This window comes from Grampus griseus (assembly GCF_964374135.1).
Source record: "Grampus griseus genome assembly, chromosome: 5".
In the NCBI taxonomy this organism is placed as follows: domain Eukaryota; kingdom Metazoa; phylum Chordata; class Mammalia; order Artiodactyla; family Delphinidae; genus Grampus; species Grampus griseus.
Window position 1 is genome coordinate 88,970,728 of NC_138998.1, and position 26,699 is coordinate 88,997,426.

The window sequence follows — 26,699 nt, forward strand, 5'->3', positions numbered from 1 at the left end:
AGATAAAGTTTTGGGGGGGTTGGTATTTTTTCGAATATGTGAATGTCATTTTGAGTTTAGATTTTTGTGGTAAAAATACTGACATAGAGTCCTATTTGATTACTTTTTCAGAATTCTTCTCTAGATAATTTGGTCCTTGTGTCCAGTGTTTCGTAAACCCTTCTTTCTCCTAAGTATTTCAGCTGTAGCAAATGGGAATTACAGCTTTAGGGTCAATTCTTTATTCAGCTTACTTAAGAAAAATAAAATTATACATTGATTTGAGAAAATAAGGGGCTAATGAATAGAGAAATGTTTTTCATGTCTCAGAAATAAAGTAATCTGGTTATACATGTGGTTTCTCACAGACTCATTATCCTCCTTAATCAGGAAGTGTTGACACCAGAATCATGGTTGATCCCATTCTTCCTCAACTCCTAACTACCAAAACCAAACCCTCTCCTTTACTTTTGGACAAAACAATAACCTCTTACTCACTGCAGGCATTTAGGACCTTTCAAGATTTCAACTTCATGTTTGAGGGGGAAGAAAAGGAATTAATTACTTTCAGATCAATGTGTTTTACTGATCACTGTTACATTAATTTTTAAGTAGCATAGAGATGTAGGAGATAAGTAATATAGGGTCAGCACTATTTAAAACAATGATAAATTTCTTTAAAATTACCTTGTGTTAGAAGTAAAAAAAGTCCCATATTTATTTGGCACTGGATCAAATGTTTTGCTTTTTTTTCTTCACAGGTTCATTTTAGTCCTTGTATGCTTCCCAGCAGTGTATTATATTAAAAAAGTAAATCTTCTTTTCCGTTCTTTTTGCATATTATAGTCTGTATGCTTGATGACATCCTGTCATACACCAGTATTTTATTTTGTATATTCTTCATAATGTAATCAGGTTTTTATTGCTAGGCTAGCTTATTCTTGTTTCTGGCACTACTTGTTACTATTACCAGTTCTCAAAGAATGCAAATAAATTTTAATATTAGCTTAAACAAATTACAACTGGGAAAATAAGTATGTTGCCAAAACTGCAAATAATACATTCCACAACTGAAGATAAAGGATTTTTGTCATATGCTGGCTTGAATGGACTGTATTAGCAGTTCCCTTTTTAGAGCTGGGTATAGAGAATGCTCCTGGTGATTACTTCTAGAGTAGCTATATACCCATCTCAGATCTGCCTCAATTTGGAATAATGTATCTGAAGACAGTCAGAAGTTTTGCCAAGAGAGTTGATAAATTCAGCAAAATCCTGGGTCATTAACCAGGTCATTAGCCAATCCTCGTTAAGGCCTCAGTTCTGACCAAGTGAGTAAGGCTCAGGCATCAATTCCTTAGAAGGGCAGTCTGAGGACACCTAAACTAGAGTGGATGTCGGTGCCACCTAATAAAATCGTCTACGAGTATAATACATCCTGGACTTTTTGTTCTTTCCTTTCTTTTTTTTTTTACTCTTTATTTCTCTAACTCTTTCCTTTTCTGATTTTTTTTATCTCTTTTTTATTGTTCTTTATTAGACCCCATAGTAGTGCCCACAAGTGTTATATAACTACGCTGGTGGAATTTAACACTAAGAGCAAACATCTGTGATTATACTCACTAGACTTAAATCTGTAACTGGTCAAGAATTATCCTAATCTCTGAGTCTTTTTAAAACACAATTTTGTTGTTAATTATAAAAATAATACAGAAGTAATATTTCAAGGGGAGAGGAGGCAGGTAGTGTACTGTGAATTAGAAGCTAGGGATTGCACATTTAGTCCCACCATCAAATCCTGATTTATTGACCCAGAGTTTCAGAAACTTAGTAGAACTTTGGTAGCTATAAAGACCCAGAGAGGATGGAGCCTATCTCACACACCTTCCCTTGACACCCAAAATTCATATTTCTACCACTTACTAGCTGTGTGATCTAGGGCAAGCTACTATAGCTCTCTGTTCCTCCTTTCCTCATCTGTAAAATGGGACTAATTATATTCCTTACCTCATGGAGGAGTTGTAAAGAAACAAGAACAGTGTCTGACACATAGTTACTGCCTAATAAATGTTAATTATTGTTATGTTACAATATTGTTTTGTAATATTATTGTATTCTATGATAGCTCTCTTAGGTTTGTATCTGTATCGGTATTCAGGAAGAATTTACAAAATTCCTGCCCTAATGCTTCCATCACTTAAGGGAATATTGATAACAATCAGCCTTATATTTTTACCTAGGGTGTAATTGGATTCATATAAGTATCACTTTGGTAAATCTTTCTAATTTTTTCCTTAGTAAAGGTATATATGATATGATGAAAATAATAATAATAAATGATATTTACTAAGTGTTTGCATTGTGCCAAGTGCTGTTCTTAGCACTACGTACATTGACTCATTTAATCCTTTCCACTGCCCTATGATATGCAGGTACCTTTTACTACAGATGAGGAAACTGAAACACAGAGAAGTTATTTGCCTCTGCCTAGTAAGTGACAGCTATGATATTTGAACCTCCAACCCAGGCTCTTACCTATTCAATTAGTGACAATATAGCATACTGGTGAAAAGCACAAATTCTAAACTCAGGACACTTGAGTACTCATCTTGAGTCTAACACTTATTAGCGGTTGGAACCTGTGGGTAGGTTACGCAACCACTCTGTGCCTCAGTTTCCTCATCTGTAAAATGGAATTCATTATAAAGCTTACCTCAACAAAGTTATTGAAAGTATTAAATGAAAAAAAAAAAGGGGGCTTCCCTGGTGGCGCAGTGGTTGAGAGTCCGCCTGCCGATGCAGGGGACACGGGTTTGTGCCCCAGTCTGGGAAGATCCCACATGCCGTGGAGCGGCTAGACCTGTGAGCCATGGCCACTGAGCCTGCGCGTCTGGAGCCTGTGCTCCGCAATGGGAGAGGCCACAACAGTGGGAGGCCCGCGTACTGAAAAAAAAAAAAAAAAAAGTATTAAATGAATTCACATATCTAAAGCACTTAGAATGGTGCCAGAAGAATCACTTAATATATGTTGACCACTATTTCTGTGGGCTTTTATGTATGGTGCTGAGATTTTACCTCTTTTTTTAACATATCATTTCATCATGAGCATTTTCCACATAGCCTTAAAAATTACAAACCATACCTTTAGATGGCTGTCTGTAGTGCTAGAAGGTTACTGTCAGTCTCCAGCTGAGTGCTTGGTAGGGAGATGGCTTGGCCAAGCTCAGCAGGTTGGGGTCAAACCAGGAGCTCTAGGATCTGGGTGGAGAAATGACAGGGCATTGTCCTGCAGGAACTGATGCTTAGGATAGAACACAGACCTTCTTAGGAGAACACAGACCACTAGCAAGAAATGGATCGGCCAGTGGATCATTTTAGAGAACAAGTGATTGTTGAATTTGGAAATCCAGCTGAAAGAGAAAACATGGAGAGCAAGAAGCAGAAATGAAGATTAAATAGAAAATGAAATTTAGAAATCTTGTATACTTACTCATTGCTGCAAGAATGTACAGTCAGACCAGCCTGTAGGTTGTAGCTGCTTTTACCTGTTTTTAACTGTGTGAGGGGCTCTTCCTCAGGGTACTTTATGATAATTATTGAAGGGTAATATTTCCTACTTGATTGAAATATTTTAAATTCCATAATAGTAATTTTTTAAACTTTTGAGTCAGTTGACAGTTGCTGAGTTGAATAATAAAATGGTTGAAGCTGAGCTGCGAAAGAATTCTGCATGTCCTCTATTTCTAGGGGAATAGAAAGAAAATGTGAATGCATATTCATATAGATTTCACTCTCTGTATTTTTGATTAATTTTGATTGCTAAATAAATAATTAATGCCGTTTCTTGAGGAAAATTATTCTATCTTTTTTAGTTTCTGTTTTACTATTAAAAACAGCAAGCTTTTATTTGGCTTTGTGGAAATAAACAGAAGCCGCCTAAATGAGAACAGGCAGAGGCTATTCAGAGCTTGCCATAGCAAGGGAGTCAGCCATCACTACTTGCGTCGGCAGAGAACTTAAGGCACGCAGGAGAATTTGAAAGACGTGTAGTGGAAAAAAGGGAACGCTTCAAGTATGTTCATATGTGACTAGAAATTTGGAGGTGGGCTCACTAGAAGCAGGGCCTCTCATGTGATTGGTTAGGGGAGGACATTTGGCTTTGTCTAATTGGTCCTACATTGGAAATGCGGGGCGGGGCGGGAGAGTGCGGTTTGAGCAAAAATTGGGGAAGCTGACAATTACAAAGTCCTTGCTACAGAAGTCAGTTGCTACAGAGGTTATATTTGGCTTCCTGGACTAGGTGCCACAGATTGTGGGTAAGGATTCTAAATATTTTGGGTAATGATCTAGCTGTTATCTGTTGTCCATTTGTATGTTCAGTTTCTCAACTTCATTCATTGAACCGAGGGAAAGTGTCTTCTTAAAATGGTCACTCTTATTAATCTTTATCAGGAGAATGATTTTTTTCAAGTCAGGGGTTTTTACAAAGAAACTAAGTAATCATTAATAATATTTATTTCTGTTCCCCAGAATTAAAGAAGAGCAGCAAGCGTGAAATCAGTTTTCAACGAAACCTTACATAGGCCCTTTTTTTTCAATTATGCAGTATTTATTCCTAAAAGATTGTATATTGTAATGATTTAATATTAGGTATATAATGCAATGAACAAATGTTCTATCATGCTTTAATGCCCTGTGGATATTGTAATTAGAATTTTGATTAATGACTTAAATAGACTTTTTTCCAAATTATAATTAAATGTTTCCTGCTTTGTTGTTTTAAAAGATAGTTGGCTAGGTACCCCCTTCATTCCACCAAAATGTCTTTAGTAATTATGTAAATCTTCAGGTTCATTACAAGGAATTTAGATAAAGAGATTATTTTTTATTTAAGGCTTAGGAAGTACTACAGCATGTGTGTCTAATTATTTCAAGCCTTTGCTTCACTGAACTGCTTTTTTACATCCTTAACTGTTCTTCAGTGTCCAACTTTCTGAAGGTTGCAGTTGTAAAAAGAACCTTAAACTTAAAATTTCAACTCTAAGCAATTGGATTTCGTTTTAATGTAAATAAACCGTACAGGTGTTGCCTTGGGTAATTCACAGCAGGAAACCTTTTGGGAGTCTTTCTGCTAAGGATGGAATCATGACAATAGTCTTGAGCCCTTGGGCTCTCTAGTCACTGTGAGAGCTAAAACCTAAGAGGGAATAGAGAGGCCTTCATTAATCAGCAGGTGGAATTCCATTTAAATGAACCTGGGAGGACCACAGAATTGCCATATTAGATCTAAGTCTCTTGAAATTGGAAGCCAAATCATGCAGAAATGGACAATGGTAGGCTTCCTCTTTTCACTCTTGTAGACAAATCTGTATCTGGAAGCAATGGAGGGTATTTTCTTTCATTCCGAAGCAGTGGAAGGTCAACTTGCTTTGACCTTCTGCCATCACTGTGTTTGGATGCAGAGTAATAAAATTTAGCTTTCTAAATATTTCTGACCTGTAGGGGTTTATAAATTATTATAGTTTTGGAGTAAAGAGCATTTCCCAAGACTTGTACCCTGGTTGCCGGATAGGCTATATTGATAGGTTTCTTGCAGTCATGAGCAAAAAAGTATAATATATTCTGTGGGCTAGGATACAGGAATACCTTTTACATATATGTTCCTCATAAAATGGAATTCTGCCTGTTATTTAAATAACGGAGAAACCACGTTTATAATTCTTACAGATGTTCTGGTAGACAGACCTTTTGTTGAAACATAGTCACACAATTTCTAAAAAATAAGGAACCAAATTTTTAAAAATCAGCTTTTGCAATTACCAGTAACACATGTAAATACAGGTGGCAATAAGTTGGTCTTCATGAGACTCCATGCAGGAGTAATAGCTCCAGTTACTGTCACAAATGTTTGTAATTGTATCCATTGCTGCCAGACAGTAAATGCTTTTTAATATAGTAAGGCCATAAATGTACATGCTGCTGTTGTTTAAACAAAATACAATTTTCAGCAAATTTATCCTTGAAACACCTGCTGTAATCAGAAAGAGGTGAATGCTATCAAAATAAACTGCCTAAATTAACTAGACACACATACATTTTTAGAGCAGCCGGTGTGATTACTCAACTGCCACGTCGTCTCAGAGAATGAGGGGAAGTATTCACTGATGGACTTTTACAGGCAAGCTTTCTTTAAGGGAGACTACACAAAACAGAATACCGTTTTGGATTTTTGTGTTATTTTTAAAATATGGTGTTATTTGGTGGACTTTAAGTTGTATTCTCAAGGTCAACATTTTTTTTTTTCCTTTGTAGCATGTAGGTCATGGACAGGGTTGTGGGAAAGAATACTATGCTTAAATTATACATTTGAAAATACTGCATAGGGGTGTAGAAAAACCCAGCCATCCTTAAGCAACTGGAAATGATTTTCAGCTGCTTCTGTCCCAGTCTTGTTGAACATTCAGGGTATTCTGGGTTTAAAGTTAGTTGATGATGCCTTTCTTCCTATTTACCCTGAGCATGATAAATGTTTCAGCTGGATCCGTAAAGGTTTCATTTATCACAAGTTGAAATAGGAGAACAAGTGTTTTTGCTTTAGAGATTACCATCATCTCTAACTAAAGAGCATCAACAGTGGTAGATTTTTAAGGAAATAACCAATAAAGACTGCATGTTATGTAAATGCTAAGGAGGAAAGTTACTAATGCCTCACGGTCGATATACCTCAAATAGACATTTGTGATTGAGAACATTGAGTTAATATACATTGATTATAATTGAAATTTCTAGCCTAAATACATCATTATTACGAAGTATAATTTCATGTTTCCTTTTACTTAATATAAAATATGAATTGAAGCAGAAACCATGTATCGTATGGACCTCCCTATAAACTGCACTTTTTAATTGCCTTGACTCATTTTTCCAATCAACAGTATTAGAGCGGTTCTCACTATCAGAGTGTTTTATTACAAATTTCTTAATATTTGGACAAATTGTTACCCCCATAGTCTTTTTCCCATTATATGTGATTGTTTCTTTAGGCCAAGGTAGTGACTTAATGTTTCTTAGTTCTTCAGATATGGAAATGACTCCATTTTTTCAGTTTTTGTTTTTTGAGTATCAGTATGAGATCAAAGTTTTGATTAGTAGATTCTCAAAGTTGAGAGGGACTGGCGAGGTCATCTCTTCCAGCTCTCCACCATGGTTCCTCAGCATCCTGTGAAACAGTGACATTCTGAGTTAGCCTAAGGGTGTTCCTGCATTCTCAGAAGGCCCCCAATCTCTGCCTTGCCAAATCTCTTCTCAAGGCTTGCAATGCCTTCTAAAGTCTGGAAAACCTCGCTCGGAAGATTTGTGTGGCCCATAGAAAAGGGGTGTGGATAGAATAAGCATGAATAATAAGTCTGAGTCAACATGTGAAAATGCTTAGTAGCAGATGGTAGTAAAGATAATTTCTGAGCACACATTAGAAATGTAATCATTTTACTAACAAGGTATTTTATGGAGAGATTATGGATCTCCAGTTTCAGTTCAATTACAGGCAGGTGTGAGAATCCCAGTGATTGTTATGATAGCCTTTGCTTACCCTCTATGCACACGTATTATTTTTGTCTACAAGAACAATATCTAGAAAGCAAGAACTTTCCCGAGGAAACATATGTTTCCAGCTTGATTGCCACACCCCCTGCAACAAACACACACATACAGCATACAGCACACGTACATACTGAACTCTTCCTAGGTCGTATGTCTAGTTATTTGAACACTTATGAAGAAAAATCATGCTCTCACACCACAAAGGTGTATACCACAGAAGACTTTAAGCTGCTGACAATTAAAGAAAAATGTCACATTTAAAAATTTAGGAAAGCCACACTCTGCAACTATCCTGCAACCTGATGGGCATTTTTCATTAAGAAAGTAATCTCATGAAAAAGTTACTTAATTTAATGGACAGTCTCTCTCTTTCTCTCTCACACGTACACACACACAAATACACACATAAATGTGAGCAGTGATGAAGCTGCAAATTAATCTAACAATTAGAACAGGAAGAAGAGATGGCAAAACTGCTTGTGCAAAGTGGCAAAAGGAGGGAATACAAATAATGTTCTGTCATTAGAGAAAGGAGTGTTCTGGGTAGAGGAGGGAAATATGCTGCTCATATCCTTGCAAAGAGAATGATAAATTATTGACCTGTCCCAAAAATATTTGCTACAGTGAGCTTAGACATATGCAACTCCTTCTATCAAGCTGTCTTCTCTGCCTCTTTCATTTAGCCTGATTTCTTGCCATCAGATTTCCAGAGAATTTTATCATTCACTGTGGATGGAGTATTAAACATGTCACAGGAACATCAGTATTCCACAGTGAAATCTTGAGACTGATCGCTTTGGGACTGCAGCTCACCCTTGGCCCTACCTCTCTACCACTGCAGCTACATTTATCATTTTAATAACTAAGTCTGTCTCCCTGTGGTTAAAACAGAGATGAATTGTCCAGATCCCCTTCCAAACAAGGACTTGCCGCCCAGCCGCAGAGAGTGCGGTCAGCAGACAACCTCCAGCTGTCTGCTCCTTCAGTGCAGAGCTGCCTAACTCAAGGTTGTGCCCTTCCAGGGGAGCCCACATCTGGCTTATGTGAGTTGTTTATAGTTTGTGACTTAAATAATGCTGATTTGAAAAGTCTTGAAGTGTCTTTTGGGAAACGTAAGTACACCTTTCTCCTGCAGTTTCTGCTGAGAGTGAAATTGCTAGGTCATAGTGTCTGCATATTTGAAAGTGGTTACACAAATTTATACTCCTAGCAGTATCTGAAAGTTCCAGTTGCTCCCCGTCTTCATCAACATTTAGTATTGGTTCAGTCGTTTTTATTTTAGTCATCCTGGTAGGTTTGTTGTGATGTCTCACTGTCATTTTAATATGAATTTTCCTGATGACTGATGAAATTGTGCCCCTTTCCATATGTTTATCTGGCAATTGGATATTCTCTTTTGTCTTTTGCTATTGGCTTATCTGCTTTTTCTTTTGATTTATAGAAGTTCTTTATATACTCTGGATATGAGTCCCTTGTCAGATATATGTATTGCAAATATCTACTCTTTAGCTTCCTTTTCACTCCTATTGGTGTATTATGATAAAGGCGGCTTAATTTTAATATACTCAAAATGATCTCTTTTGCAGGGAGTGGAGTATGGCTAATATTTATGTTTTAATCTTTGTTTAAAGAATCTTCGTTTACTCTTTATTTAAGTCTATGTTTAAGAATCTTTGCTTCGCCCGGTGTTATGAACATATTCTCCTGTTTTCCTTTTGATGCTGTATTGTTTCACCTTTTGCAGTGAGATCTACAGTCCATCTAGCATTTATTCTTGTGTACAGTATGAGGGTGTGAGGTAGAACTCAAGATTTATTTGGTTTTCATATGTATATGCAGTTGACCCAGTTTATTGAAAAGGTTATCCTTTTACCAGTGCTCTGCTTTGTCATAAAAAGAGAACATGCTTGTGAGCGTCTGTATCTGGACATTCTGTTCTATTACGTCGGGCTGTTTGTTTCAGTGGTATCTTTTAGATTTTCTTTTCTGTTTATTTGTTGCTGTTATACAAAAATACATTTCTCTGTGTGTGTATATTTGTATACATCTTCAGCAAACTTGCTAAATTCACTTATTCTAACCGTAAGCCTGTAGATTCTTTTGCATTTTCTGTGTATACAATTATATCATCTGCAAATAACATCAATCTCATTTCTTTCTTTACAAGCTTATCCCTTTTATTTCCTTTATCTTGCTTGAAATACCTAGTCTGTGTTGGTTATAAGTGACATTAGCAGGGGGAAAGCTTTCAGTATTTCAGTTTTACCATTCAGGATGATGTTAGCTTTATGACTTTCACAAATATCATAAGGTAGATTAAGGAACTTTCCTTTGGTTCCCAGTTTGCTGAGTTATTGTTATGAATGGATGTCAAATTTTTTCAAGTGATTGTTTTTTTTTTTCCTTCATCTATTGAGATGACCATTTGACTTATCTCCTCTTGTTTTCTCTCTTGTTATGGTGGATTATAATGGTTGATTTTTTTTTTTTTACTCTCTCCATTTTATTGCTAAACAATCAATATATTTGTTAACAAGCAGTTGACTTTTATGCAATAACATGTATTGTTTGTATGTCAGGCCATAAATGTTATCATTTACAATATAGCAAGGCAAAACCAAAACACAAATAAATGAATTTTTGTTAGAACAAAATATATTAAATATATTCAATAAAAAAGCAAAGTGTTTCCACAAAAAGAACTTTTACTCCCAAATGAGAAAGAAAATTGAAACATGAAAAAAGCTGAGGAAGGAGAAGGAGGTAGGCTTAAAGCAGACACAGTTTGTCACTGGCTGTGAAAGTTTATGGTGCTGGTTTTTGTATGAACATATGTCTTCAGTTGTCTTCGTGTACTTGGCAGCAATTCCAACAAGTGGAAATGCTAGATTGTATGGTAACTTTATCAACTTTTTGAGGAAATACCAAGTGTTTTCCACAGGGGCTGTACCATTTTACATTCCTACCAGCAAAGAATTTAGGATTCCAATTTCTCCACATCTTTGTTAAAACTTGTTAATTTCCTTTTCCTTTTTTTAAAAAAATCACCTTCCTAGTGGATATAAAGTGGTATTTCATTGTGGTTTTAAAACTCTTCCCTGATGACTAATGATGCTGAGTATCTTTTCAAGTACTTGTTAACTATTTGTGTATCTTCCTTGGAAAAAATGTCTGTTTACTCATTTTACTCACTTTTACTCATTTTTTAAATTGGGTTGTCTTTCGTCTTGCGTTATAAGAATTGTTTATATATAATGGGTACTATCCCATTATCAATTATATGATTTGTAAACATTGCTTCCCCTTCTGTGGGTTACCTTTTCACTTTTTTGATGGTTCCCTTTGAGCCAAAGTTTTTAATTCCAGTGAAGTTCAACTTCTCTGTGTTTTCTTTTGTTGCTTGTGCTTTTGATGTCATAATTAAAAGGCCTTGTCTAATCCAAACTCATGAAGACTTACACCCATTTTTTCTCCCAAGAGTTTTCTAGTTTCAGCTCTTATATTTAGGTCTTTGATTCATTTTGCGTTAATTTTTACATTTTGTGTGAAGTACAGGTCCAAATTCATTGTTCTGAATATGGATATCCAGTTGCCTCATGACTATTTGTTGGAAAGACTGTTCTTTTCCCATTGAATGGTCTTGGCCCCCTCGTTGAAAATCAGTTGACCACAGATACGTGGGTTTATAACAGTATTACTCATAATAGCCAAAAGGCAGAAATAACACCGATGTCCATCAGTTGATGAATGAATAAAGTAAACATTGTATATCCATACAATGCAATATTATACAGACATGAAATAATATTCAGCTTTAAAAATAACGGAAATCCTGACTTTTGTGACAACATGGATGAAGCTAGAAGACATTATGCTGAGTGAAATAAACCAGACGCAGAAAGACAAACATTGTATGATCTCTGTTATAAGAGGAATCTGAAATAGTCAAATTCATAGAAGCATGTAGTAGAATGGTGGTTGCCAGGGGTTGGGGATAAGGGGAAATGGAGAGAGATGATTAAAGGATACAAAGTTTCCATTATGCAAGATGAATACATTCTGGAGATCTAATGTAAAGCAGTATGAATATGGCTTACAATACTGTATATAATGGTTGATTTTTGAGTATTAAACTAACCTTGCATTTTGGAATAAATGCAACTTAATCATGTTATATTACCTTTTTGTATATTATTGGATTCTATTTCCTGGTATTTTGTTGAGGATTTTTATATCTGTTTACAAAAGATATTAATCTTTAATTTTCTTGTTTTTTAGGTGACTTTGTCAGGTTTTAGTGTAACACTATGCAGTTCTTGTAAAACAAGTTGGCAATTGCGCTCCCTTTTTTTCCTGTTCTCTGGTAGAATTCATACAAGGTTGCTGTTATTTCTTTCTTAAATGTTTGAGAAAATTCACTGATAAAGCCATGTAGGTGTGGCTATTTCTTTGTGAGAAAGTTTTTAATTATATATATATGTTTATCCTAAAATGTTTTAAATATATTTTTTCACTATACAGTTGATATATAAATACATTCTTATAAAAATTCAAATATTAAAGATAAAACTAAAGTCTCCTTTAACCATTGCCCCATTAAAATTTTTAGTTATGGCTTTACTGCATTTCATCAGGGGAATGACATAATATGATATAGTGGTCTTTGCAGGTTTAGGCTCTACCACTGTGTGGGCTTGGGAAGCCTACTTTAAAGTAGCTGCATCTCAATACCCTCATAAAGTTTTTAAGAGAATCGTATGTGATGATGTACCAACAGTGCTGAGCATAGTGCCTGACACTTATGAAGCCTTCCTTGAATGTTAACATGGAAGTTGTTGTTATTAGACTTAAAAAGATATCAAAATGGATGTGAAGTACATAGGATTTCCTCCCCAGAGTGATCTTGAAAATCCCTAGAGAAAGTGAATTCAGAGCTGAAACAAAGGCCTAAGAAAATTAAGGCCTAAGATGATTAAGAAAAAAGGCCTAAGATGATTAAGAAAAAAATGGGTTAGGCACCTTTAATGGAGGGAGCCCATAAAAGCCCTTGTAAATATTTTCATATTCATTAAAATAAAACTGCAAAAGCAGAACAATGAATTAAGATTTCATCACTAATTATTCATAACAGAATTGAGGGAGGAACAGTAAGAATAGAGGAGAAAAGTGGGGTATATGGCAGAAGTTGCATTTTGTGATGGACAGCAATTCAAGGCACGTCAGAGCCTTGGGGCCCTGCGCCTGCCCTTGGGAGAGAGGCAGGGCCCCTGCTGCCAGAGTCAGCTGTGCTCTGGCATGGACTTTTCGTGAGCCCAGGAGAAAACCATCCCAGTACACATGAAGGTGCCTTCCTCAGCTTTTCTGTATCAAGAGTCCTTTGGCACTCTGCCTCTCCACACATAAAGAAGCTCAAACTTGGGTGAAAAAAAACCTGAGAGTTTGACATTTCACAAGTTGTAAATTAGTGTAACTTATACACAGATAGAAGTTCCATTTGCCATGCTTAGCTCATGTTTCAGTCTGTCTTTCCCCTGCAGTTTCAGAGAGGTACTTTAAGCACTGAGCTGGAGATCCAGCCAAAGAAACAAAATGTCTCTGTGTCCGCAAAGGAAACTGTTCAGGTGCTGTTCTGTTGAAGGAAAACCCAGAGATCCATATAGTCTTCCAGTCACCTTAACTTCTGCGAAAAGATCTCATACGTTGTGATTTTACAGTATACTGTGAATCACCATCTGCAGAGATGTCATCACAATTCTCCAGTTTCTGAAAAAGGGAGATATATAATTTGGTGCTAAAGAATTTGGAGCCAGGAGGGGAGTTATAGTTCAACAATACCTTTGCCATCTACCTCACAGGTGACAGAGAGAATTACACATGAGAGTTTGTATGAAAGGATTTTTAAAAATAGAAAGTCTAAAGAAATGATATTCTATATCGTTATTAGTCTTCTCATTTCCATAGAGAGGAAATGTGCTAGATTAGGTGAAAAACTCAACTTCAACAGAGATCAGAAATGATGCTTAATAGACACACACGTAGAGCACTTTGGGATAGGTGACTAGTAACCTCCAGTGGCCCATGTGGTCTCACTTGATATATAACAAAAAGAATTCTTGGTTTACCTTAGATACTCTTTGGTAGTTCATTTTATCATAAAGAAAAGCAGCATATAATATGTGGGAAAAGCACTGGTATGGAGTGCTTTCCGCTTTCCAGACATAAAACTTTGGAAAGGTCATTTAACCTATCTGATTCTTTTTTGTCCCTCTAAATTGTGTATATATACTCAGTTTTTTGGTATAACAAACCACCCCCAAATCACAGTGGTTTACAATAAGAATAGCATACATTTATTCTCACTCAAGATACACATCTGCCAAAGCGTGGCACAGCTGTGGCTCTATTCCAGCTATGTTCCATGTTTCATATTCCCAGACCTAAAGGATAAACCCCTCTGTGGGGCATGCCTATTATCATGGCTGAAAGAAAGGGCAAGAGAGCTGGTGGATGCCTCTTACAGCTTCTGCACAGTCCTGGCATAGGCCATGTCCATCATCATTCTACTGGCCGAAGAGAAGCACATGGCCAAGGCCGGCATCACTGGAGCAGTGAAGTGCAGTCCTCCCACAACCAGCCAGCAAGTCACATAACCCTCTTACAGGGAAGGATAGTGGTGAAAAGGAAGGGATGAGAATATGTACTTAGTGCTCCAAATCTTTGTGAGTCTCAAGTAAGGAAAGATGTTTAAAAGTGCATTGTAACCCAATGGATTCTCTCTTATTTAAGAATAGTTATTATTAACAGTTCCTTTTACTGTTACTTATTTGGAGGATCAAATCCTTACATATCATTAAAACCTATATTCTCCATTCTTACCACAAACGTTTGTAAAGTTTTTAACCATCTCAGTTGCAGTTTTTTAAAAGCTGTGTATTCATGTCTTTAAACTGTTACAAGTACAGTCATTTATGTTCTCTGTTATAACTATATTAAACCCCTTTAGGAAACGTCTTGGGCACCCAGAAAGTTTTTGACATTTTTTCCCCGGATGATTAAAAGTGACAAAATTCTCTTATAGGAAATTTGGAAAATGTTGTTAGGATGAGGAAGAAATTAAAAACACCAGTATTCAAATCCCTGTGTTAATACACACATACAGATATACACAAATATTAATTTTTACTAAATCAGACAGCTAATGAATATACTCTTTGGCAGTGTTTTTCCACATTACTGTATGTTGTTAACATGCATTTTTTCTGACTATGAAATATTTTGGGGAACATGAATTTAACATTTCAATATACAATACTAATGTATTTAATATGCAATCATATAGAATTATAAAATCCAGTAATAAAGCGATCACTTATGAAACCACTACCCAACTTGAGAACTAGACCATTACAACATCCTGGAAGTTACCTATGTGCTGCTCTGCGGCTGCCCCTTCCCACCTTTAGGTAACAACTGTCCCCTGGTTTGTGTACTGTCATTAGCTGCTGCTGCCTCTTCTTCTTCGTGTTTGTGTGTGTGTGTGTGTGTTTTCACATATGTGTGTATCTCCAAACAGTGTGTATCCTTGAGTTTTACTTTGAGCTTTATAAAAACGGTATCATACCCCATTATTTTTAGGGATGAAATGAACATTACAAAATTAGTTGAAATTGTCCTCTACTGTTAGATAGAGAGTCTTCTGCTGTTTTACACAGAACTTGTACATTGATCTTTGTGTGTATCCCCAATTATTTCCTTGGAAATAATTTCTAGAGGTGAAATTGCTGGGTTAAAGGGTAAGAACACTTTTAAAGCTTATATAAAAATAGCTGTACATCAGGAAGTGTGTCCACTTAGAAGATTTTAATGAAACAAACATTCAGATTTGCCTGATGGACAATTATAAATCATTACTAGCTTTCCACTTTGAAAGGCAATAAGAATACACAGTGTTCCAGTGGCTTATCAAATTAAAAAGTGCAAAACCAAATTCCTCAATAATTCAGACTCCCTGAAATCTACTCTGTTCTTGTCACACTGTGATATTACTATCCTCTCAGTTCCTCAGACTAGAAACCTTACAAACATCTTCTCTCTGCTGGCCCACCTCCACTTCAGCCACCCCTCACTTCCCCTTAGTCAATAATCAAGTGCTGCTAGTCTGTGTCTGCAATGTCCCTCGAATCCATCCTTTCCCTTCCATTCTTACAAGCGCTGCTCTAATTAACCCCTGCTAATCTGTCATGTGGACCGTGACACAACCTCCTAACTGGTCTGCTATCTGTCTTCAGTCTCTTGCCTTTCTAATCAGTCCTTCACTCTGTACTTTCCCAAAACACAGACTTGTCTTTAAAACTGAAACCAAAAGTCGTTGATAGCTCTCCATTATCTACAGGATAAAATCCACACTCCTTAATTAAAGCCCTTGATCTAATTCAACCTACCTCTCCAGCTTTGTTTCCTTGTGATTCACCTTCCACACCCCACCCCAAGAACTTTTTGTGTTATATTCTAGCCAGCCTAGGCTGCCTGTTCCCTATATACTTTCCTGTTTTTCTTTGTTCTTGTTACTCCCTCAGCCTAAAATACCCTTACTCTCCCCCTCCTTTCCAGTGTGTTGAAATGCTACTCATGCTTCAAGGTGCCACTGAAATGCCAGCTCCTCCGTGGAGCTTACCATCAACGTAAATTATCATAGTTATACTTCTTAGATGAGTCAGGCATGTTTTCTTCTCTCAAAGTATTTTGAATATCAAAACATGAAAAAAATACATTTTTTACATTTGCTGGATAGAAAATAATGCTGCGTAGAAAAAGCAGAACACAAACTATTTTAAACACATCAATTACAATAAATTTTAAAACTATATAATATATGTATAGATATATATATGTGTGTATGTTTATACATTTATATATGTATATATACACACATATACATATATATCGATTGACAGAGACAGAGACCGATAGGAATACTTGAGTTTGGTGTTTATTAAGCTTCTAAAATTCTTTTTGGAATCAGGCAGGATGAGTACTTCTTTAAAAGATTAACATAATGATACTTGTTAGGTTTGTTATCTTTCATAAAGATGCTTGCTTGGGCTTAAGCAGGTTTCCATTTTGAAGCTTAACCATATTAGGTCTCGTCGCAGGAGGCCAGCCAGTTGCTTCTCCTTCCTGTTTCAGTGTTCACTGGCTGAGCTGGAGGGGCCTGTTTCCTGGCCGCATCTGTCTAGCCGTAGTCACAGGTGGTGAACAGTCCCCTCAACTGCAAAATGAAGGCATTGCTCTAGATGACTGTTAGACGGATGAGTAGGTGATCTTCAAGGTCCTTTCCACGCTCTGTGTTCTGAGATACTTTCCGCTCATGAGACAGAAAAATGCTTAAGGACAAAGGAAAGTGCTGTTTGTTCTCTGCTCTAGCTCTTTCACTGGTGTCACGCAGCCAATTCCTCCTTTTATTAACTCTGAACTGCCAAAAGGTACTGCATGGGAATTAGTGCATTTGGCTTCTGATCCAGGTGTACCACCACCTCTGTGGCCTTGGGTGTGCCCCTTTCTGTCGCTGGGCCTCTGTTTGCCTATCTCTGCAATGATGAAGGTCAGGCTAGATATTCTTTGAGGTTCTTTGCAGCTGTAATGTAATTGTATAATTGGTATGTGTGAAGTACCCAAGGATTTTTTTACCCTATGGTCACTGGCCCACGTTGCAAAGTTAAGAAGTCAGTAGAATGGGATTATTCACAAAATTGTTTTTCCTTCACTAAATAGTGTAGATAGCAAAGTGGAGCGTCAGGGCATGCAAGCAGATGTGTGTGATTGAGGGATATCCTGGCTCCATCACTTACTCCAACTCACCTTAATATATTTTCTCTTCTGATGAGTATTTCTCAAGTCTTAAAATTGTTACCTTTAGTAATGTAAACCAAAACATTTTGAGGATCTTTTGTAGGAAATTAAAATGTTAGATTAGAGAGTTCAAATATGCACACAGGGCTTCCCTGGTGGCGCAGTGGTTGAGAGTCCGCCTGCCGTTGCAGGGGACACGGGTTCGTGCCCTGGTCAGGGAAGATCCCACATGCTGCGGAGCGGCTGGGCCCGTGAGCCATGGCCACTGAGTCTGCGCGTCCGGAGCCTGTGCTCCGCAACGGGAGGGGCCCCAGCAGTGAGAGGCCCGCGTACCGCAAAAAAAAAAAAAAAATATATATATATATATATATATATATGCACACAAATTCAGATCGGTCTAGCAGTAGTACAATACATCTGAAATATATGAACTCTAACTATCATTACAGACTTCCTTTCTTAAGAAAGAGATTCCAAAGTCCAAAGAAGCGTCCCACTTTAATTTCAAGGGACAAGCTAATATTTGATATATGTTACTTGATTCCAGAGTTGCTTCTGGCAAACATAATTGTTACTGTTTAAACAGGTATTTTTTTCTAGCAATTAGAATTTTTTTCATTTTGATGGGTAGTCATAACTATTAACCACCAGCAGTGCAGGGATAATTTACATTCAAATTGTGAGACATCACTCTGTGAATACATAAAATAATTTAGATTTATTTAGAACCTTTTATCGTAAAGTGCTCTACACACATTTCTTTACAATCTGATTGCAAGCTATATATAGGACTCTCCTACCTGAAATAGGGCAGCAACCAAAGTAATTAAAATAAAGGATACAACTTCAAAAAAGTAGTGGAAATGTAGTATGTTTTACTTGTTCCTGTATGCTCTTATGCCTATAGGATTGGAGAATCCATGTTGACCAAATGCACCAGCACAAAAGTGGAATTGAATCTGCTCTAAAGGAGACCAAGGTATGTGAATTACTTCAGATGAGTACATGAGTACATTTACTCATCTGTGTAATACCTATTAAGAGAGAACATGAAAGGAAAAAAGACCCAATCCTTGCCCTTGAGGAGTTTCCTGATTGAATGTACCATATTATGTTTCAACAGCCCTAACACTTAAACCAACTAAAGAAAGGTAACTGTATAAAAGCAATATGATATATACCTAGTATATTATTACATACTCTAGATATATAGGTAGGCACATTAGAATCATTTCATCATTCTTTCCCCACTTAATCTCAGGGGATAACAGCATCAGCCCAGCAACGCCTAGAACCTACAGCTTCCCAGGCTTGCTGCCCTGCCAGAAATAGGGACTTTTGGAGAATACCACAAAGAAGCAAAGCTGGAGTAAGAAGTTATGGGTCCCAGCCTAGAGCTATGAGTTTAGTGATCTACTTCCAACTGGAATATTCCAGTCATCTTTGAATTGTGCTATAAGAAAATTGTGTTATTCCCTTACCTACTTTGATTGTGGACTTTATATAAAGCACATTCCACTCACATATATTTTAGACTTGCGTAAGGACAAATAAATTGACTAACACTACCAGGTGCTTTTTTATTTTAACATTCTGCAAAGTGTGACTAAAATAATTTTCATTACAGACTTTTTTGTTGCTGAAAATTTCAAACTACTTTTTCATTGGTGGTTGAGAATTTGTGAGATGAATTGAGGGAGATTTAACCCATTTAAAACTACTTTTGAAGAATATATTTGTGAATTCTCTGTCTACTAAAATTTCTAGGGACTTTTGGACAAACTTCATAGTGAAATTAGCAGGACTCTGGAGAAGATTGGCAGCCGGGAAAAGTACATCAACAATCAGCTTGAGCACTTGGTTCAGGAATATCGTGCAGCTCAAGCCCAGCTGAGTGAGGTAACTGAGGAATGATATCCAGGGTTCATTCCAATTAATGACCCTAATCCCTAAACTTGACACAGCACTTTTTTTTTTTTTAAGTTTTTGGCCTCACCCCACTGCATGTGGGATCTGATTTCCCCGACCAGGGATTGAACCCGCGCCTCCTGCACTGGAAGGCAGAATCTTAATCACTGGACCGCCAGGGAAGTCCCGACACAGGACCTTTCATTTGAGAATCATGAAATACTTTTCACAAACAGCAGCACATTGATTCTCTGCCCACTTTAGGAAGCAAATACAACTTGTCATCTCCATTTTACATGTGATAGAAATTATCTCCTAGAAGTCTTTAAATGTATTTCTTCATTTGATTTAAGTAAAAGAAGTCATATTGCTGAGAAACATGGCTTAGAACAGGAACAGAGTGTCAGGACACCTGGTTTTGTTTCTAAGTCTGCTGTTAATTTACTGTCTGAGTAGGAGGAAGTGGAATAGTATGCATTTACATGTGTCAGGGAGAAAAGACATCCTTGCCATTGTGGCTTACAACCACATAATAAGGAATATGAAAGCAAGACACGTTCGAAGGCAAGCAGTTTAATTAAATGAGCAAATTTTTTAATCTTTTCAAAGTTTTAGAAATTCTACCAAAATAAAATAAAACCTTCAGCCTTTGAAAGCAGCAGTGCTTTGTTCCAACAGTAGGGATCTAAAGGCTTTCCTTTGGGATTTATGCCCCCTCTCCCCTGATGTTGAGAAAGACTACTAATGTCTTCCTCAACAACTGCGAATGTCAGTTGAAGGCATATTTTTTTCTTTCAGCAGACAAGGTTAGAAGGAGAAAAAAATGGAAATAAACTTGAGATACTTCCATACTTTCAGAAGTTCTCAAAGACCAAGCAGAAAGTAACCTTCACTGTTTTATTATTTGTTTAATTAGTTATTCACACATATACACGTCTATTTGCAAATGTTTTTACTTCTAAAATGCTATAAAAAGTCTCTGATTAAAGCCACCCTGTATCTCTCAAACATTGATATTAAATAATTGATTAAGTTCGTTCCCAAGGACATATTCCATATTGTCATACTGTTTGTTAATCCTTATTACTTACTGACTCTGATGCTGTATTATGATTTATTTTTTAGAACATGTTTTCTCTGCATAGCACGCAGATTAGATAGACCAAGAGCCGTTGTCTAAACTGTTTAGGAGTGGCTGAGGACAGTTTTTATTGTGAACCATGCCCCTGTGAGTTACACAATTATTATATGAAGGTTAAGGTAGTTCATCGTTGTATAGTGCTCTTGTTAAATACATGGTGCCTATGAGGGACATAAAATAGCTACCGTTAAAATGTCACTTTTCACAATAGTATTCACAAACAAGGAGGGGCGTTGTCATAAAATGATATGCAAAAATTACAAACACAACGAGGTCATATTTAAGTCATGGGCTTCTGTTTTGAACTTGCCATTAAACAAAATGTTTTCTCCCTCAGGCAAGGGAGCGTTACCAGCAGGGAAACGGTGGAGTAACTGAAAGGACCAGACTCCTGTCTGAGGTACATACTGTGTGCTCCTGCCAGATTCTCACCTGTCAGCGGGGTACCATGGTTCAGAGCCATGAATGGTTTAATCTGCTACTGCCGTGGGTTGTTTCCTCTAGTAATTGCCTCCTGTGGCTCTTAAATCCTTTCCTTCAGGAGAAAATCCCTAAATTGTCTTATCAGTGAATCAATTACCTATTTATATACTACTTGTTTCCACAAAAATGCCTGAAGTTGTTTTACTAAATGTAACATAACACATGCTCATAATATAAGCACATTTATAATCTTCCTTAATCTTTTTTAAAACATAATAATTGTAATTAATATATAGAAGAGTAGGTAAAGCATTGACTTAAATGTCTTATAATAAATTTTAATGTTAGTCTTTAAGATATAAGATTTGTTTTTAGTAACTTGTGTGTGATCCTGCGTATTTCTCTGTCCACAAATTGGGAATGGCTTGTAACCCTTTCCCTTCTAAAAACTTATGGAATATTTACATATAGTGTATTTATTTTCATCATCTTGCAGGAGATGTAAGACCTAACATATAACATACTACATGAATTATATTAGTAATACATATATATTATATATTAGATCTTACCCATGTATATTTATATATGTATATTAATAATATATACTCCCATTTTTCACTGAAGAGCTGAGAGGAAAAAAAACCTTACAACAAGGTCAGTAGCCAATATGGGACTAAAGTCCAAGATTATCTTTGGATACAATCAAGTATAATTGTCACAAACTTTTCTGTATAATAGAATTAAGCTTCTTTTATGGAGATTATTTGAAGAGTAAATAGTTATTTTAAAATACTAAAAATATAACTTTAGAAATATTTAGACTCTAACCCCGTGGTGCTTCTAGGCAGATAAAACATTATACAGAAGTAAAGTGCTCACTTATGTTAGGTAAATTAACACTTGAAGGGAGTCCAGGGAACCATTTAGTTCTTTTGGAGTATGTAGTTATCCCCAGTTGTAACATTTCAGGTGCCTGAAAGAAGTTAATTTGCTTTTACTTGGATGAGCACTTTATTCCCAAGGAAGTTTTTACTCACCAGCATGATAAAAATAAAGCCTACTAAGTTACGATTATGGTTTCATTCTAGATCATATCAAAATTTTTCAATTTTTAAAAGATATTTTCTACCTACATTTATGCTAGTTTGGAATTTATAGAGGCTATAGGAGTATAATTTTGAGTATGATATAGAGTACAGATTAGAGCCAATATAACAGCCCAGTGTGCCTCTTGGAGTTCATGGTTTGGATAAGGTAAAGCAGTTAGAATATTTTTATATATACCCATATGGTATAAACGTTATTTTTAGTGTCCTATAGAGGAAAAGGTGGCATATTCTCTTATAAAACTGCAATATTAAAGATACGTAGTAAACTTCTAGAAATTTAAAATCTTTTTAGGATGTTTGTGCTGTTTTAGTTAATAACTGATCATTAGAGACTGGCATGGTAGATGCTATGAGATAACTGGAAAGCTTGAGTGCTTGATGCCTAAAAAAACAACTTGATCGTTTTTATTCTATCATGTTACAACCTGAGACAGTCAATAAAAGAATAATTTGGTGAAGTTTAACAATAGGAGCACTCTCAGAAGATAAAAAGCTTTTCATGTCTGCATACTTTATTATTCAAATTATGTCCAGAATACTGCTAATATCTTTGTATCCCTTTATGTATGTATTATATCTGAATTAATTTTTTAATACATCATACAAAAATTTTGAAAGTTTATTAAAATACAGTGCTCATGAAAACTTTTGTTTTCAATGAAAGGTTACAGAAGAGCTAGAAAAGGTAAAACAAGAAATGGAAGAAAAAGGCAGCAGTATGACTGATGGTGGTAAGTACACACTCATTTTAAGAAGAAAATGAGCAAAAGAAGAATATATCTTTAAGAAATCTATTTTTTAAAGAGGTATTAATAAATAGGAAGGCTGCTTTTTAAAATGAATTTGTTTGAAGGGGAGGTACATGGTGCAAAAATGAGGTCTGATAATCAGTATACTGTTTTCCTTATAAATGAACTGAGAAGAGTCATAATTTTTTTTACTATCATTTAGGATTTTTAAAAAAATTCAAACTGTATTAATTCAGAAATAGAGTAGGAGATAGTTAAATATGCACTTTGTTATGCCAGTTTAAAAAAATAATATTTTGTTCTGTTTTCATCAAATGAGCTTCATTATTCCATTTTATGTACAAAAAAAGCACTAAGTGTACGCCCAAACGGCACAAAGGTGGTGATGTGATGACCTTTTTTTTCCCCTCTTCCCTGGTAGAGCTGACTGGGCAAGGGTCAAATAGAGAAGAATTAATAATCCTGCAGTAATCATCCTCTGTTGTGAGCTAGTTACTTTGACATGGCCCAGTGGTGATTGCCTAAGGCCCTTCGTTGCTCTAGAAAGATTTTCTAGAGTTCTAACAGAATATACTGAGTGATCTTTCAGAAGGTGATGTATAGGGGGTTTGCAGTATGTTTGAATGAGCCATTAGCTATGTCTTAAAGGTAGTTCTTCCTTCTCTTTTTCTTCCATTGTATCCCCTTTTCCTTTAGATAAATATACTAGCCCCTTAAAAAATATTGAAGACGTTCTTGGGCTTCCCTGGTAGCGCAGTGGTTGAGAGTCCGCCTGCCGATGCAGGGGATATGGGTTCGTGCCCCGGTCCGGGAAGATCCCTCATGCCACAGAGCGGCTAGGCCCGTGAGCCATGGACGCTGAGCCTGTGCGTCCGGAGCCTGTTGCTCCGTAACGGGAGAGGCCATAACAGTGAGAGGCCCGCGTACCGCAAAAAAAAAAAAAAAAAAGTGTGTGTGTATATATATATATATATATATATATATATATATATATATATATATATATATATATAAGACATTCTTAAACACACCTTTAGCAACTCTTCCTCTAGAAAAGAAAGGAAGTTCAGCCTCAGTACCTCAAATGCTGCATCATTTCCCAGCCTAGAAATCTCAGGTGTTTAAAATGCCACAGCAAAACTGTGTGAATGTCAGTAAATTGTTAGTTGTGTTTTTAACCCCACTTTTGGCTTAAGACAAAGTGAGGAAAATGTCATACCATTCTGTAATACACTGATACTCCAAATGAACATTTTTATTCCATGTTATTTTCATTCTGCAGCTCCTTTGGTGAAGATTAAACAGAGCTTAACGAAGCTGAAGCAAGAAACTATTCAGATGGACATTAGAATCGGTGTTGTGGAACACACATTACTCCAGTCAAAACTGAAGGAGAAGTCCAACATGACCAGGGACATGCATGCCACAATCATTCCAGAATCTGCAATAGGCTCTTATTAAAACATATCGTTTTTCAGGCTTCTGATTAGTTTTTTTATATCAAATCATATTTCATGTTGCATAGACTTCAAAACACAGTTATTCCTTTAAAAGCATGTTGAACGGGTATTTTTTACATATATACATACATATTGTATGTGTGTATACATACAATGATGATTATGGATGGTCAAAGCCTTTGAATTGAATATAATATTTAATAAAGTAATGAAAAATTCTCACTTTCAAAGAAGCTTTCACTAATCATTACATGTGTTAAAGCCCCCACCTGGTGGCTCACTGTCCTTATGGTTCCGTGCACTTGAGGAAGAGGTACATGATGCCAAATGTGTAGGACCCGTGCTTTCTGCAGGTGCTGCCGCTGCTGTCAGCACATGGACCTTTGACATAAGCCTGGCCCCTTCCACTGGATCCACACACAAGTACTTCTGCACCCAGAGGCAGCCAGTGATGGCTGGGGATTCTTTCCAAGAACCCAAACTACCCTTGCCTCAGCTTTATGGTTACCTAAAATTACATTTTTTAAAAAGAAAGCATCAGAAAAATCTTCAGTATCTTTATTAACACTTGAAGTCTATTATTTATCACGAGCATTTCATGACTAAACTGATTTTATATCTTCTATGATCTAAGGCCACCTAATAAAAAATAAACATTTCAGTCGTGTTTGGCTTTGCTCCTATAGTGATGAAAATGTATATACATTTCTCAGTTCTACTTTTTTCTATGGTATCAGCTATACTAAGGAATCATGTTGTAGCAGAAGGAGAGACAGCAAGTCATGTCAAGATCAACCTGCTGATGCTGGTGATCTTTACTTACATGTATTACTGAGCAACTTTCTAGTCTGGGATTTCTAAATTGGTGAAATAAGCAATATTAAAGTGACCAACTTGGAACTGGGGGAAACTGGTGAGATGCACTCAAACCACAAGATAGTCCACATTTATTTTTTGAAAAGAAGGGGGAAAATAAATTTACCTAGTGATAAATTTTGATAAGAATACATATATATACAACAAAACTAATAAAATCCCTTTCTCATTTTTATCTTAATATTTTATCCCCACCCCAATTTCTTTTTTTAGCCATTACTTTCACCCTCACACACACAAATCTTTTTCTTTCCTTCATACTCTCTCTAGTTCAAGACTGAGTTTAGATAAAAGAAAATCAGTATGTGTAAACTATTACACAAGAGGGTGGCAATCGATACAATGGCAAAGTCAGTTTATTTAATTTGGGATAACAGGCAGTTTGAAAAAGTTCAAAATTTTTCCCTTCCTGTATGGTCAGAGGAAGGGGCAGAATAGAAAGTGTGAAACCTAACCTTTGGACCCACAAACTAACAGTGATTCCCCTGGAACTTATTTGCATAGGTATTGTCAGGGCTGAGTAGTTTTGTGATGAATTCAATTGATGCAGAGAACCCTTCTAGATAAATCAGAGCTCTCCACAAAATGTACTTTTGCTTGGAATCAAAGTGCACTCTTCGTTTCATGCAAATTCAGTAATCTAAGAACTCTTCCAATAACTACTGTAAGCAACCTATTTTTACTTCCTTTGAAATAACCCAGTTTACTCGGGTTGGGTTGGGGGGCCCTCCTCTCTGTTTCCATAGAGCACTGTGAATAACTCTAATACAGAACTTATTGTACTATATTGTAATTATTTTTTCCTCAACTGTTTCTAGTAGATTGAGCTGCTTGAGGACAAGGAGAAAGTCTTTTTCATTTCCATATTCCTAGCCAAGTCCTAGCACATAGGGTGTGACTTAGTAAGTGAATGGGTAGATGACTGGAATTATGCAGTTCCAGAATATCTTGTAGCTGCTATTCTACAGCAGGTGAATTTAATGTCTTCAAGTCTATGAGATTTGACACAGTTTCAAGATAGTAATTATAAATGATGGGTCCAGGACTGGAATTGGCAGCATCAGTATGAACTCATAGGTTTTTCATACATATAGATGAATAGAAAATATAAATATTTATAGATACAGATATGCATATACACATATACATGTATTTACTAGTTCTGTCCTCTAAGAGGGTCTAGAAGCAGTGACAGTCCAATAACAATGAGAATACCTAACACATCCTGGTTTCTAAATTTTCTACTTAAAGAAAAAAACCCAACAGACATACCCAGACTTCTTAGAAAAACAACTGATTCCTGGGCTGGGGCAGGGAAAGCACAAGATAAGCCTGGAATACCTTGCTCTGCCAGATAGTAAGGACGTGCTCAGAGAATGATGGGGATATGACTAAAGGACACAGATTGAGGGGTATCCCACCAGCCAATCTGAGATAATTGAGTGTCAAAACAAATAATTATAGTAATAAATTATAACCCACAGAATGAAACAAGAAACCACAAGTCCATACAGATAGAGATAAATGAATCAACAGCAGAAGAGAAGGGTCTTCCTTACAATAGAATGACAGTTAAAGTAAAAGGAATACTGCGTTTAGAAATCAC

At 36.4% G+C, this 26,699-nt stretch overlaps 1 protein-coding gene across 1 annotated transcript in view; it reads left to right on the forward strand.

Annotated features, from left to right (window-relative positions):
- IFT57 (intraflagellar transport 57) overlaps positions 1–24,389 on the forward strand; it is a 60,031-nt gene extending 35,642 nt beyond the window's left edge. The window contains exons 7-11 of the mRNA XM_082654373.1: positions 18,332–18,403; positions 19,192–19,323; positions 20,811–20,873; positions 22,673–22,739; positions 24,040–24,389. Coding sequence (XP_082510499.1) covers positions 18,332–18,403; positions 19,192–19,323; positions 20,811–20,873; positions 22,673–22,739; positions 24,040–24,218 — 513 coding nt within the window. The 3' untranslated portion in view covers positions 24,219–24,389. The remainder of the gene's footprint in view (positions 1–18,331; positions 18,404–19,191; positions 19,324–20,810; positions 20,874–22,672; positions 22,740–24,039) is intronic.
- The last annotated feature ends 2,310 nt before the right edge of the window (positions 24,390–26,699 follow it).